This window comes from Pantherophis guttatus, chromosome 10, assembly GCF_059756535.1.
Source record: "Pantherophis guttatus breed Tessera chromosome 10, ASM5975653v1, whole genome shotgun sequence".
NCBI lineage: Eukaryota > Metazoa > Chordata > Lepidosauria > Squamata > Colubridae > Pantherophis > Pantherophis guttatus.
In genome coordinates, this window is record NC_142072.1 from 20,404,075 (window position 1) to 20,417,251 (window position 13,177).

A 13,177-nucleotide genomic window follows, 5' to 3' on the forward strand; every position below is an offset into this window, starting at 1 on the left:
TATCAAGCTTATCAAAACTTTATGAACACCGGCATACTACTCATCATACCTATGTTTTTCCATCGGAACTTCCTCATCCTCCCAGGGCCATCACTATGAAGGTCTCCGTCAAGAAGGTACCTCTCCTGGTACAAGCGCAACTGCCGTTTATCATCATCAAGTATCATTTTCCTAGAGAGGAAGCAGGCCAGAAAAAGGAACTTGACTAGTTTCCATTCAGAAGAACTCCGCCAAAACTGAATAACGCAACCATAGATAAGCGCACTGATATGCAGCCAGATACTTACATATGGATTTTATTGACTTGATCATGAAGTTCCTCATCTGCTGGAAGAACCTCATCAAGAACGTCTTCTTCATACTCATTGAGTTCCTCACCGTCATATTCATCTTCACTTCCCCCTTCGCTGCCCGACAGCTCAGCCTCATCTTCCATGAAATCTTTTAAATGGCTGAAAGAGGTGGGGGAGAAGAATGCAAGTTTAAAAGGAATTAAAAGCAATATTGTTTACAAAAGCTGACAAGGATCTCCATGAGAGAATATATTCTTTCAGCTCTGCTATTAGAAAATTCTTACAAGCAACACAAGAGTTGCGCTGAGATTCATGTGTGGATAACTCATTTCTAATTCGGAAAAATATAGGAAGACAAATGGAAGGTTGGAAGCAAAGTCCACGCTAAGATACCGTTGGGTTGCTGCAATACAGCTTTATTTGTACTATCAGTTCATTCCTTCTGCATACATTTTAATAAGCTTCTCAGACGAGCTGTTTTGAAAGGCTCCTTAATTTTTAACTTATATTTAAATACATTTCAGTTCCTTAGCCTATTATTTTCCATTTTGTTTTAGGCAGTTTCATTCGGCTTTAAAGGATTTAAGATTAAATCAACTTTGCCAGTAAGTTTAAAAAGCATTACTTACAATTTATTCTTCCTTCGTTCCCTTCGCTTCAGTTCTTCTTCTTCATCATCAAATTCTAACTCATCACCTCTTTCTTCCTCCTGATCACTCTCTTCCTCCTCCTCCTCATCTTCCTCCTCCTCCTTGCACTTTTCATCCTATGAATGAGAAAAAATAACAAGTTCATGAATTCTTGAAGCATGGTAACATATTCTTTAATATTCTCCAATATTTTTTCTTTTATTTAAGACATCCCCCCCCCTTTGGCTGAGTTAATAGAATCATTCTTCTCCTAATGGAAGATTATGATTACCTGTATTTTTTGGAGTATAAGACGCACCTTAGTTTTTGGGGAGGAAAATAAGAAAAAAAAATTTGCCTCTGCCTACCAGCATCCATCCGTATTCATCTGGCTAGTGTCCTGTCAGTGTGTGAGAGTTGAGGGCTGTTTGGAAACTGAAACAGTATTTGCTGTATGAGCAACAAGGAGACAGCAAGGAGCCTGGGCGTGGCTTAGCTCAACTGTTCTGTACTAAAGCTGTATGCTGTGCTGATCTCTGAAACTGAAACTCCTCTCCTCTACTTGTGTTTTGCTTGTATTTACTACCACACTGGAAAACCTGCTTTTGGTATTGTATATTTACTTCATGTATTATATTATATACAAAGAGAAGTTACTGAATCCTGCTGAATCAGTTACTGTATGTGCTTTCTGGATGTGATTACTGCTGCAAACTCTGACATGTCCTTGCAGCAAATAGTGAACAGTCAGGTCAGCTTCAACACATTATTGCAGCCTGATTCAGCAGAAGCAGCTGATTGGCACCTCCCGGAATACTCCCAATCAGCTGTTCCAGGCTGCAGGGATTGCCACAGATCATTGTCTCCTCCGTGCCTCGCGTTTTTGGCTATATTCAGTGTATAAGACGCACCCAAATTTTCACCCTCTTTTAGGGGGGAAAAAGTGAGTCTTATACTCTGAAAAATACGGTATATTAAACTTGGAGCAAAAGAAAAAAAAATGAGATGAGCAACCCAGAGTAATTTCATCAAATATTTTGTTAGGAGGAAAAAAAGAGAGCAAGCGCCTAGGATTTAGTGCTGCTCTGAAACACAGGAGTTACCTGTTGAAATCTCAAACATATCAAGCAGGTATCGCAGAACGTGGCAGTCAGTGGGGAAGCTTCCAATTTGCTCTTCTCCAAACCAAACAAAGGAATGAAAAAGCAGAGGCAGTCCTTGATTTATATCTACCATTGAGTTTACTATTTCTATTTCTTAGCAAGGCAGTTGTTTAAGTGAGCTTTGCCCTGTTTTACGACTTTTTGCTACAGCAATTAAGTGAATCACTGCAGTTGCAAAGCAAATCATGAGGTCATTAAGCGAATCCGGCTCCCCCCAGAAGCTGGCTGGGATCACGGGACCCCCGGGTAATGCAATGGTCATAAACACACCCCCAGTAGCCAAGTGTCCAAATGTTGATCATGTGACCATGGGGATGCTGCAACGGTTGTTAAGTGTGAAAACTGGTCACTAAATGAATGATTGTAAGTCAAGAACTACCTCTGTGCAAAATAAAGAAAGAATGAGCATTTACTTAATATGAACTATCTTATATTTATTGGACGATAAAGTTGCTTAGTGAAGAATTATCTTCTACTTTGCCTGAAAATGGGTGAAAATAGGAGCATTTAAATTGATCAGCTGAACAGAAAATATTGTTGTAATTGCTGCTGAATTAGGACCGGAAACCACGTTTCAGGACTGGACCGACATGCGTGCTCTATGCTCCAATTGGACTTTGCTCTAATTGTGCACAGTACTTACTTCTTCCTCACTGTCAAAAGGATGATCATCTGTTAAAAGCTGGAACTCGCCAAATTCCTCTTCTTTCTCTTGATCTTCTGCCTCCCTGCTTGAAAAGTAAGATTTTTTTTAAAAAAGTAAATGCAGCAGGAATGTATCTAATTGGATACGCCACTTTAATTGCCGAATGCTTTGACTTTACCACAACAGAACATGTAGAAACAAACAGTTATTGGGTGCGCTGATTTTTATTTAACATGCCCTTTAAATTGGTATGCTACTCAACAGGAGCGCAAGGAGATATAATACTGGCATGTATCTTTCATCTAAAGTAGTGATGGTGAAACTTTTCGGCACCGAGTGCCGAAAAGGGAGCGCACATGTGCACGTCTAGGCCGCAACTCAGTAGAGAAGTTGTCCAGGGTGCATGTGCCCCTCCCACCCAAAAAAATGAACTTCCGGTTTCAGCTACTGAACTTCTGGTTTCAGCAAGCTACTCTTCTGGGTTTCTGGCGCACATGCGCACATGACAATCAGCTGACTAGCACGCATGCTCATGCAGGAAACCGGAAGACCAGCTCTTCTAGTTTCCGGCACTGCCGCATGCAAAAACACCAGCTGATCATTGCACGCACATGTGCGCCAGAAACCCAGAAGAGGAATGGGCTATGCCACGCGTGCCAGGTGACATGGCTCTGTGTGCCACTTAGGGCCAGCATGCCATAGGTTCACCATCACGGATCTATTATGTAACTATAGATTTTGCTATGCTTTCAATGATTATTTTAATTGTCCTTAAGATGAGATTCCTTGGCTTTTTTATTTCTGTTGCTGCTGTATAACAGCTGTTGTGGCCCGTCAGAGGCCTGTGCAGTTAGTAGTTGATTCAGACAGCAAGGAGGCTGGTGTGGTGCTGCGCCGGCAGCCTGTGCAGTTGGCACTCGAGTCGGACAATAAGGAGGCTGGATAAGATGTGGTGCCAGAGGCAGGGATTCAGCCAGGGCCTTCAGAACCTCCAGAAGCTCCTTTAAGTGAAGAGGAAGAAGAGGAGAAGCCTCTTCTCAATGCACGAGCGCGCAGAGCTGTTAAAAGGCAGGAGTGGCTTCTCAGGAGGAGGTCTCCTCGAGGGTAAGGCTTGGGACTAATTGGCTACTCCCGTAGCCTATTTAAGTAAGGATGACAACCGATGCAATTTGCAGGAAACAACTTCATTCAAATTCCTTCGCGTCTTGATTCCAGAAAACGTTTGATTTGGCTCTTGTTTCTCTCTTAGCAGTTTTCCTGCAAATTGTTTCTGGGCATTCTGCCAACCACAGTAAGATTATGGTTATCTGAAATACTATGCCTCAGAACTGAGTTATTATTCTTTGAATTCTTGTTGGCTGTTAATGAAGTTAAATTAACAGCCCTTGTTCAGAAAAGACTGATTTATTGTACTTGTTTTCGAACAACTACTAAAAAAGCTCATTAGTAGTCTTTAATTAGTAAATTAAGGTTTGTACGGACTTTGTGTGTGCTGGTTCTTTGGGGTCCGTAGCTGGGGCAGAACAACAGCACAGAGTAGCTCGTGGTATTTCTGCTTTAACAGCTATATTCTGCATCCTTCCGAGATGGGTAAAATGAGGACCCAGATTGTTGGGGGCAAGATGCTGACTATAAAATCACTTAGAGAGGGCTGTAAAGCATCGTGAAACGGTGTATAAGTCTAAGTGTCAACTTGCAAAGTTTTCAAGTTGCTATGGACAGGAGGGAGGGAGAACAGATGGAGCTGATTGATTTCCCTGACTGAAACTACATTCCACAGATGCTTTTCTACCGCAATCAGTAGGAGAGTTTTGGGTTTCACAGCCAGCCAAAGTGGCAAAGTGGAGAACGTGATTTATGACATGGCCAGGGAGAAGGGGAGAGACAGGGTCATAGGAGAACGTAAATCTACGTGGGATTAGTTCTAATTGCATCCAAATATTGCCGAAACGGTCCTCCTCCTAATAAATGACTGTATTTCTTTTGAAGTTTGGCTTGTGGCTCATGAATTAATTAGGGCATCTTTCAGAAACTTCACACTAAGTGTGATTGCTATTATTATTTGAACTTCACATCTTCGCATCTTTTATATTCACTCTCTGGGATGGTTTTGTGAAGCTAAATACTTTGCATGTCTCCAAGATTTCCTTACCTCTCAGGTGGAAAGGAGTTAGAAAAAAGAGAGAGGGGTTCTGCTCCTGAGTCTTTGGTCCTCCTCTTCTTTTTCAGTTTAGAAGTGGCTGACGATGCTTGAAGAGGAGAATCTGAGAGATCGGAAATAAGAGGTCTTTAAAACAGGATCTAACTGCAGATCTAAATATAAAACAAGTATTCCAAAGTTTTGCTTCTTCTGCTACTTTAAGTGGGACGGGGAGAACTAACCCCAGACACAGACCATATTTAGCCCGAATCATTGTTTGCGATCTCTAAATTCTTCTCAGAGGTGATATTCAGCAGGTCCTGACCAGTTCTGGAGAACCGGTAGCGGAAATTTTGAGTAGTTTGGAGAACTGGTAGTAAAAATTCTGACTGGCCCCGCCCCCATCTATTCTCTGCCTCCCGAGTCCCAGCTGATCGGGAGGAAATGGGGATTTTGCTCCCCCTGGAGTGGGGAGAGAATGGAGATTTTACAGTATCCTTCCCCTGGAGTGGGGTGGGAATGGAGATTTTACAGTATCTTTCCCCTGCCACACCTACTAAGCCATGCCACGCCTACCAAGCCACACCCACAGAACTGGTAGTAAAAATGTTTGAATCCCACCACTGATTCTTCTCTGATTATTGTGTCAAACATTATCAGCATATTTTAATTCAGGAGACCCAGTAAAGACTCATATAAATTCCCCAAAAGGTAAAGGTTTCCCCTGCCCAGTCATGTCTGATTCTAGGGGGTGGTGCTCATCTGTTTCTTAGCTGAGGAAGCCAGCGTTGTCCAAAGACACTTCTGTAGTCATGTGGCCACCAGGACTATGCGCAGAGGTGCACGGATCGATTACCTTCCCACCGAAGTGGTACCTATTTATCTGCTCGCATTTGCATGCTTTCGAACTGCTAGGTCGGCAGGAATGAAATAACTTCCTAAAAGAAGCTAAATAGTTCAATAAACCAAGAACGCAGAAAAGGCAAATCCTTTCCATGTACATAACGTGGCCCTACCCATTTTCAAACCACGGCTCAATCTTCTGAAGATCTTACCCTTCCTCAAATGCCAAGGATGGGCTTTTGGCCATCGTAAAATTGCTCCCTACTTGCCTAGTTTACTTTAAAGAATCAGGTTTCACACAGAGATCAGCGCAGCTTTTTGAACTGAGCTTTGTGAAATCCTAGACTTCTACAATAATTTAAGGGGGACTCCAATGGAGGCTATACTGGAGGGCTGGGAAGTTTGTTCGAACACAACTAGGGGTTCCAAAAGCAGTATTTCTGAAAGTGTAACAGAAAAGGCGGGGCTGGTGAGCTGAATTCAGAAGCCCCACCCCAGGGGTGGGTTCTAAAATTTTTTACTACCGGTTCTCTGGGCGTGGCTTGTTTTGTGGGTGTGGCTTGATGGTCATGTGACAATTCTTTAGGATTTAGCAGAGGTACTGGTCTACCAGGCTTTTAACTGCTTGTGGAGCTGTACGGATCTACTCATGTATTTTTGCAGGCACCGGTCTACCCATTTCTTTTTGCAGGCACCGGTCTACTGATTTATTTTTGCAGGCACTGGTCTACTCATTTATTTTTGCAGGCACCGGTCTACCCATTTCTTTTTGCAGGCACCAGTCTACTCATGTATTTTTTCAGGCACCGGTCTACCCATTTATTTTTGCAGGCACTGGTCTACTCATTTGTTTTTGGAGGCACCGGTCTACCACCACACTGCCTTTTACCACTGATCAGCTATAGGGCGGCCCATTGAAGCCCCGCGGCAAGAGTTTAAACAGTTTTTTTCCTTATAGCCCATCAGCTGGGACTCAGGAGGCAGCAATAGATTGGGGGTGGGGCCAAATAAAAGGTAAGAATAATGTGGGGTAGGGGTGGGGGGCAGAACCGGTTCGGTGACGTCATATTGTCACCGCTACCGGCTTGGTGGAACCGGGCGGAACCGGGAGGAACCCATCCCTGCCCCACCCACTTCCAAGGGCATTTGTGTTCGTGATGACTCACGATCTGAGAGCCAAGTAGCAGGATTATTATTTAACTAACAGGGCTTTTTTGGGTGGGGATATGGGGGGGAAGGGAATGGAAAATCCTTGGAATAGAAGAGCAAAGAGATTAAACACTCTCAGTTCAGTCGGCTGGAAAAAAAATGATATTGAGAGGTAGCCTTAAGTGCTTCTATTATTAATTATTTCACTTCTAAAACGGCTGTTGCCCTGGAGCCAACAAACCTTGAGTACTTGGCATCCAAGGTAAGAGCCAGTCTGACCCAGGGGACAAATATAATTTTCAGACAGGGCTTAGAAATCCTATTCCCTTGCCTGCATTTTGGTTGACAAAAGGTGAATGCCGGATTGAGCACCAAGCCCGATGAAGATGAATGGAACATAGAATAATAGGGTTGGGGAGGACCTTGGAGGTCTTCTAGACCAACCCTCTGCTCAACAAATAAGATCCTTCTTTTTGAAATCCTCCAGTGATGGAGCACCCACAATTTCCAGAAGTAAACTGTTTCAGATTAATTGTTCTGTTGAGAAATTTCTCCATTGTAAATTGGCTTTCCAATGATCTTCCACCCGTTATTTCTTGTCCTGCCCTTAAATGCTTTGGAAAATAGATTGACCTCCTCTTCTCTATGACAATCGCTCAAGTACTGGAAGACGGCTATCATATTACCCCAATCCTTCTCTTTGTTAGACTAGACACACCTAGTTCTTTCAGTCATTCAACATATGGTTAAGCCTCCAGACACCTTATCATCTTTGTTGCTCTTCTCTGCACTCTTTCTAGTGTCTCAACAACTTTTTTTGTATCCTGGGGACCAGAACTGGATGCTTAATTACCGTATTTTTCAGAGTATAAGATGCACTTCCCCCCCCCTAAAAGGGAGTGAAAATTTAGGTGCATCTTACACACCGAATGTAGCCCCGCCCACCCACTGGCCCCCACCCTTTGGCCTCTGCCTCCCAGCAATTTACCTCCTTGCAGCAAGCAGCAAGAAGAAACAGCTCCTTTCAGCTTCAGCTGAATTAGCACAAGTTGATTGGATTGGCCTCCCGACTCTCAGCTGTTTTGCCCGGGCCTCTGCTGCTTGCTCTAAGGAGGTAAATTGCTGCAGATTTTTTTTTCTTTGTGCTAATCAAGCTATGCTGAAAACGAAAATGAAAGTAAAGCAGACTGTTGGCTGTTGGCTGCAAGGAGGCAAAATTGCTCAGAGGCAGAGGGAGATTTCTTTTTCTTCTTTTCCTCACCAAAAAAGGTAAGTGTGTCTTATATTTCGGTGCGTCTTGTACTCCGAAAAATACAGTATATTCTTAACTATAGCGATTATCCCTCCTGTGCTTTTCAGAGGAGACACCAACTCACCCTGAGATGGAAATTTTCCAGAGCAAAGATGGAGCAATTCCTCCATGTCGGACTTCTTGCCACTGCTTGGGTTAGGAGATTGTTGGTTCTGCCCGGAATACAGATCAAACAATTCACCCATGTTGGCATCCATCGCATTCTCGTCCATGCTGGCCAAAGGCAGACGGCTCTTGCAGGACTGATATTTGTTCCGGTGAGGGCCAACGTTCAAAAACCTAAAAGTCAAGACTGGCTTTTATAAGGTGCCTTAAGGCCAATTCGGATAGTCGTCCCCCCCAGTAGGATTTGTATAAACCATGGTTTGTTGAACAGACAGCAACTGCTGGCTGTATCCAAAATAAACAAGCCAATCACCACTAAGTGAACCCTCTAGTAGTTTTTGGACTTGGAAATCCATATAGAAAGAACAGTGTTTCCCCAACCATAGCCATTTTAAGATGTGTAGACTTCAACTCCCAGAATTCCACAACCACCAATATTCCACAACCGGCAGTATTCCACACATCTTAAAATGGCTATGGTTGGGAAACACTGGTATAGAATAAGGTGACTCACAGTAAGTTTCAGTTCTTATAAATTAGCCCTTTTAAGCTAGACTGTTGTGGTCCACTGGCAGCCTGCAGAGCTGGCTGCAGAGTCGGATAGTGAGGATGCTGGGAAGGAACATGGGCCAGTCCTGGAGTCTGGGGAAGGCTCGGATGAGGGCTCTGCGTCAGAGGCAAAGAGGGGGCCAGGGCCATCTGGGAGTTATGTGCTGACTCTGGAGCCTCCAGAGTCTGACATCAGCGAGGCAGAGGAACAGGGGAAGCCTGTTCCCAGTGCGCGCATGCGCAGAGCTGCCAGAAGGCAAGAACAGTTAAGAAAAAAGGGGCGACTCAGGAGTAAGGCTTGGAGATGATTGGCCCCTCCCATAAGACATAAAGGAGGAGCAAAGGGACATGAACCTTTGCAGGAAACAACTTTGTTCGTTCTGGTAGGTTTAAATTCTGAAGCTCCGTTTTTGACTTTGTGCTCCGTGTGGCCTTGCAAAGCTAATTGCCAATTAGGTCTTTGGCAACATGTCAAGGGAGATAAAGGTGGGTGTTTATCAGCCTTATCCCGAAGGATTGTGGCAGACTTCTGTTGGACTCATTACAAACTATTTGTGACTCATCACGGGCTGGGAATGAACAGAATTCACAGCCGTTGAAATAAAAAGAGGGATTTTGGGGCTAATTGTGTGCTGTTTATTGTCTCAGGAAGCCTAGGTCAGAACATAGGCCAGGAGAGGAAAATGTGCAAGGATTTCAGGAATGCTACTTTAGAACATTAAACAGAGCAACGGAGTCTTTAAAATCTGCCTAGTTATCCCTCTGCCTTTTCTGATACTGAACCAAATCAATATAGCGGGGGGTCAAACTTGCAGCCCACAGACCAGATGCGTCACGCGCTGGCCACCCCCACCCCCGTTTTAGTGAAGGGGGAAAGGTCACGATACGTCAGGTGACGACATGACGATGCGAGTTTGACACCCCTGCAATATAGGGTTATTTTGAGTTTCTTCCTCCTGTCTTCCTTTCTCGGGATCAATCTGGGTACAATTTTCTTTTCATGGTTCCTGCATAGCTTCGTCGTTAGCATTAGTCTGTATCGTCTTATTTATTTTTTTTAATCGATGCTTGGTGTTCTTCTGCTACCTACCCATCTGCATCGAGTAACTGGCTCTGTGTGTCATCCTCTAGGGAGAACTGAAATTGAAACCTCCCACTGGTTGGAACTGGGCTTTTCTCCTCAGGGGTAACAATGTAGAGATCCTGGGAATCTTCAATGGGTAGTGATGGCTCCGATGCTTTTCCTGAACTCTACGTAGATCCCAAACAAAATAGAAATTCATTATTAATACAGGCCAGATCTTCAACCCACATCAGAAAGTAAACAGGTAAGGTAAGAGGAGGAGACAGAGGAGAGAATACCAGAGGACGTTTGGAATTACAGGTAGTCCTCGATTTACGATCACAACTGGGATCAGAATTTCCATTGCTAAGTAAAGCGGTTGTTAAGTGAGCCACACCCATCTTTACAACCTTTTATGCCACGGTTGTTAAGCAAATCACAAGCTATTATTTATTTCAAAACTTTACATTGCCGCCTACTTGCTCGCAGGTGAGTTGTCAAGTGAATCGCGCGGCCCTTAAATGAATCTGTGTTAAGGAATTCGCAGAGCAACCCATTGAGTAGCAAGGGTGTGCACATGAAAGCGACTGAGAGCAGTTGCGAATAATCACAGTCAACACACAGATACACTGAGTTGTGTTTACTTTTCAGGAAATAGTAATAAGGCACAGTCCAATAAACAGTCCAGGTCATACACAGATAAAGCAGTAAATAGTAAAACAATAGTCCAGGGATAATCCAATAACAAAGTCTTCTTACCAGTCGTCGTAGTCATACACAATAAACAGTTGCAAACAGTAGCAAAAACAACAAACAGCACTAATGATCAGCAAAGAGCACTAATGATTAGCAAAGAGAAACAAACCATGTTTCAAGCTCCCTCTTAAGGACATTGGCTACAGAGCTAACCAATCAGGACACAATATGATGCAATACAGCAATACAGTCTTAAAGCTATATTGGGGTTTATATACTGCCAACCCAACAAGTTAGGTAATTATCATTTCCTAACAATCTGGTTCTCCCCCCCCTCCCCCCCAATTGTCTTTGCTTTGTTGGAAGCTGGCTGGGAAAGTCATAAACGAGGGTCACATGACCCAGGAGGCTGCAACCGTCGTAAACACATGCCAGTTGCCCAGCGTCCAAAGTGTTGATCATGTGACCCTGGGGGGAGGATGACCGATTGTTAAGTTACCTCTTTTCAGTGCCATTGTAAAATTTTGAGCAGTCATGAAATCAACGGTTGCAAGTCGAAGACTACCTGTGTGTAATTAACAAAACAAAGACCTGCAGAATAGCAACACCTGGACAGGTCAGAAGAATCACATGCCTGGGAATCACTAGGAACCTGTTCACAAGAAATGTGATGATCCTTATTAAGAAACTGCCCTGTTCAATTTTTTAAATAATTTCTTGAGCAGAATGATCACAGCTTCCCTCAAACCATGGTTCTTTCAGGGTAGGGCATAAAACAGTAAATGACGCCCAACATTGCAACCTAGATATCTAGATCCATTTCATTGTGGGGTGTTTTTTCTTTGTTCTGCCTGCTGGCATTGGATGATCAATGCTGGGAAGATAAGGGTTGCTGTGGCCCGCCTGCGGCCAGCAGAGTCGGATAGTGAAAAGGTTGGGGAGGAACTTGGGCCAGTCCTGGAGGCTGGGGAAAGCTCGGACGAGGGCTCTGCGTCGGAGGCAGAGAGGGAGCTAGACAGCATTGAGGCAGAGGAACAGGTGGAGCCCGTTCCCAGTGTGCGCATGCGCAGAGCTGCCAGAAGACAAGAACAACTCAGAAAACAGGGTCGACTCGGGAGTAAAGCCCCACCTTGGAGGTGATTGGCCCCTCCCATAGGAAACAAAAGAGGAGTGAACAGGGAGGGAGCTTTTGCAGGAAACAATTCGTTCATTACGTGACTCTGAGAGACTCTGTGCCAAGTTTTGCCTTGTACTGTGGTTGGAAACAAGTTAACCTGGCAGCTTGCCAAACGAGATAAGGTCTGTGTTGAGAAATATTCCTTTGAAAAACTGTTTGGACAGGCCTTGCTGACTGTGAATGAAAGTAATTCACAGTCGCGTAAATAAAAGAGGTTTTGCCGGGACCAATTCCTGCCTCCTGCTTGTTAAGGGAGCCTAGGTCAGAACAAGTGTCAGCGTTCCATATTCCTTCTCCCATATTGCCCACCTCCTTTTAGTCTCAGTTCATTTCTTGGAGGGTGTAGGCGCAGGGTTGCAGATGATCCTCTGCATTCTTTTGGAGGGAGACTGCGGCCACTGCCACATCGCTGGCATCTGCTTGAATGATAAATGGATGCTCTGGGTTTGGGTGTTTGAAGACTGGCTCTTTGGCAAATGGTCTTTTGAGTGCCTCGGATGCCTTTGTTGTGGCCCGTCAGTGGCCTGTGCAGTTAGTGGCTGATTCAGACAGCGAGGAGGCTGGTGTGGTGCTGCGCCAGCAGCCTGTGCAGCTGGCGCTCGAGTCAGACAATGAGGAGGCTGAAGAAGATGTGGTGCCAGAGGCGGGGATTCAGCCAGGGCCTTCAGAACCTCCCATAAGTGAAGAGGAAAAAGAGGAGGAGCCTCTTCTCGATGCACGACTGCGCAGAGCTGTTAAAAGGCAAGAGTGGCTCCTCAGGAGGAGGTCTCCTCGAGAGTAAGGCTTGGGGGCTAATTGGCCACTCTCTTAGCCTATTTAAGAAAGGACGACGACAGATGCAATTTGCAGGAAACAACTTCGTTCAAATTCCTTCGCGTCTTGATTCCAGAAAACGTTTGATTCGGCTCTTGTTTCTCTCTCGTCAGTTTTCCTGCAAATTGCTTCTGGGCATTCTACCAACCACAGTAAGATTACGGTTATCTGAAATACTGTGCCTCAGAATTGAGTTATTATTCTTTGGATTCTTGTCGGCTGTTAATTAAGTTAAATTAACAGCCCTTGTTCAGAAAAGACTGATTTAAACTGTACTTGTGTTCGAACAACTACTAAGAAAGCTCATTAGTAGTCCTTAATTAGTAAACTAAGGTTTGTACGGACTTTGTGTGTGCTGCGTTCTTTGGGGTCCGTAGCTGGGGCAGAACAGCCTTCTGGCACTCTAGGGTCCCCTGCAGTGGTTGCCTGGGTCGCGGTTTAACCCCCCCTCCCATTTTTAATAGTTCAGTAATCAGGAGGGCGATTTCAGGAAAGGAGGGGATGAACTGTCTGTAGAAGTTTGCAAACCCTAGGAAGCTTTGGAGTTGCTTGTGGGTGCGAGGACGCTTCCAGTCCAGGACGGCTTTGACTTTACCTGG

At 44.5% G+C, this 13,177-nt stretch overlaps 1 protein-coding gene across 4 annotated transcripts in view; it reads right to left on the reverse strand.

The window, feature by feature from the left end:
• Positions 1-13,177, reverse strand: part of CLSPN (claspin) — a 50,636-nt gene that overhangs the window by 12,597 nt on the left and 24,862 nt on the right. For 3 of the 4 annotated variants that reach the window (XM_060691423.2, XM_060691426.2, XM_060691425.2), the window contains exons 14-20: positions 9,920-10,080; positions 8,240-8,454; positions 4,884-4,995; positions 2,729-2,816; positions 923-1,059; positions 288-452; positions 50-171 (exon numbers count right to left, since the gene is read on the reverse strand). In XM_060691423.2, coding sequence (XP_060547406.2) covers positions 50-171; positions 288-452; positions 923-1,059; positions 2,729-2,816; positions 4,884-4,995; positions 8,240-8,454; positions 9,920-10,080 — 1,000 coding nt within the window. The remainder of the gene's footprint in view (positions 1-49; positions 172-287; positions 453-922; positions 1,060-2,728; positions 2,817-4,883; positions 4,996-8,239; positions 8,455-9,919; positions 10,081-13,177) is intronic. The other variant, XM_060691424.2, reaches the window with a different exon arrangement.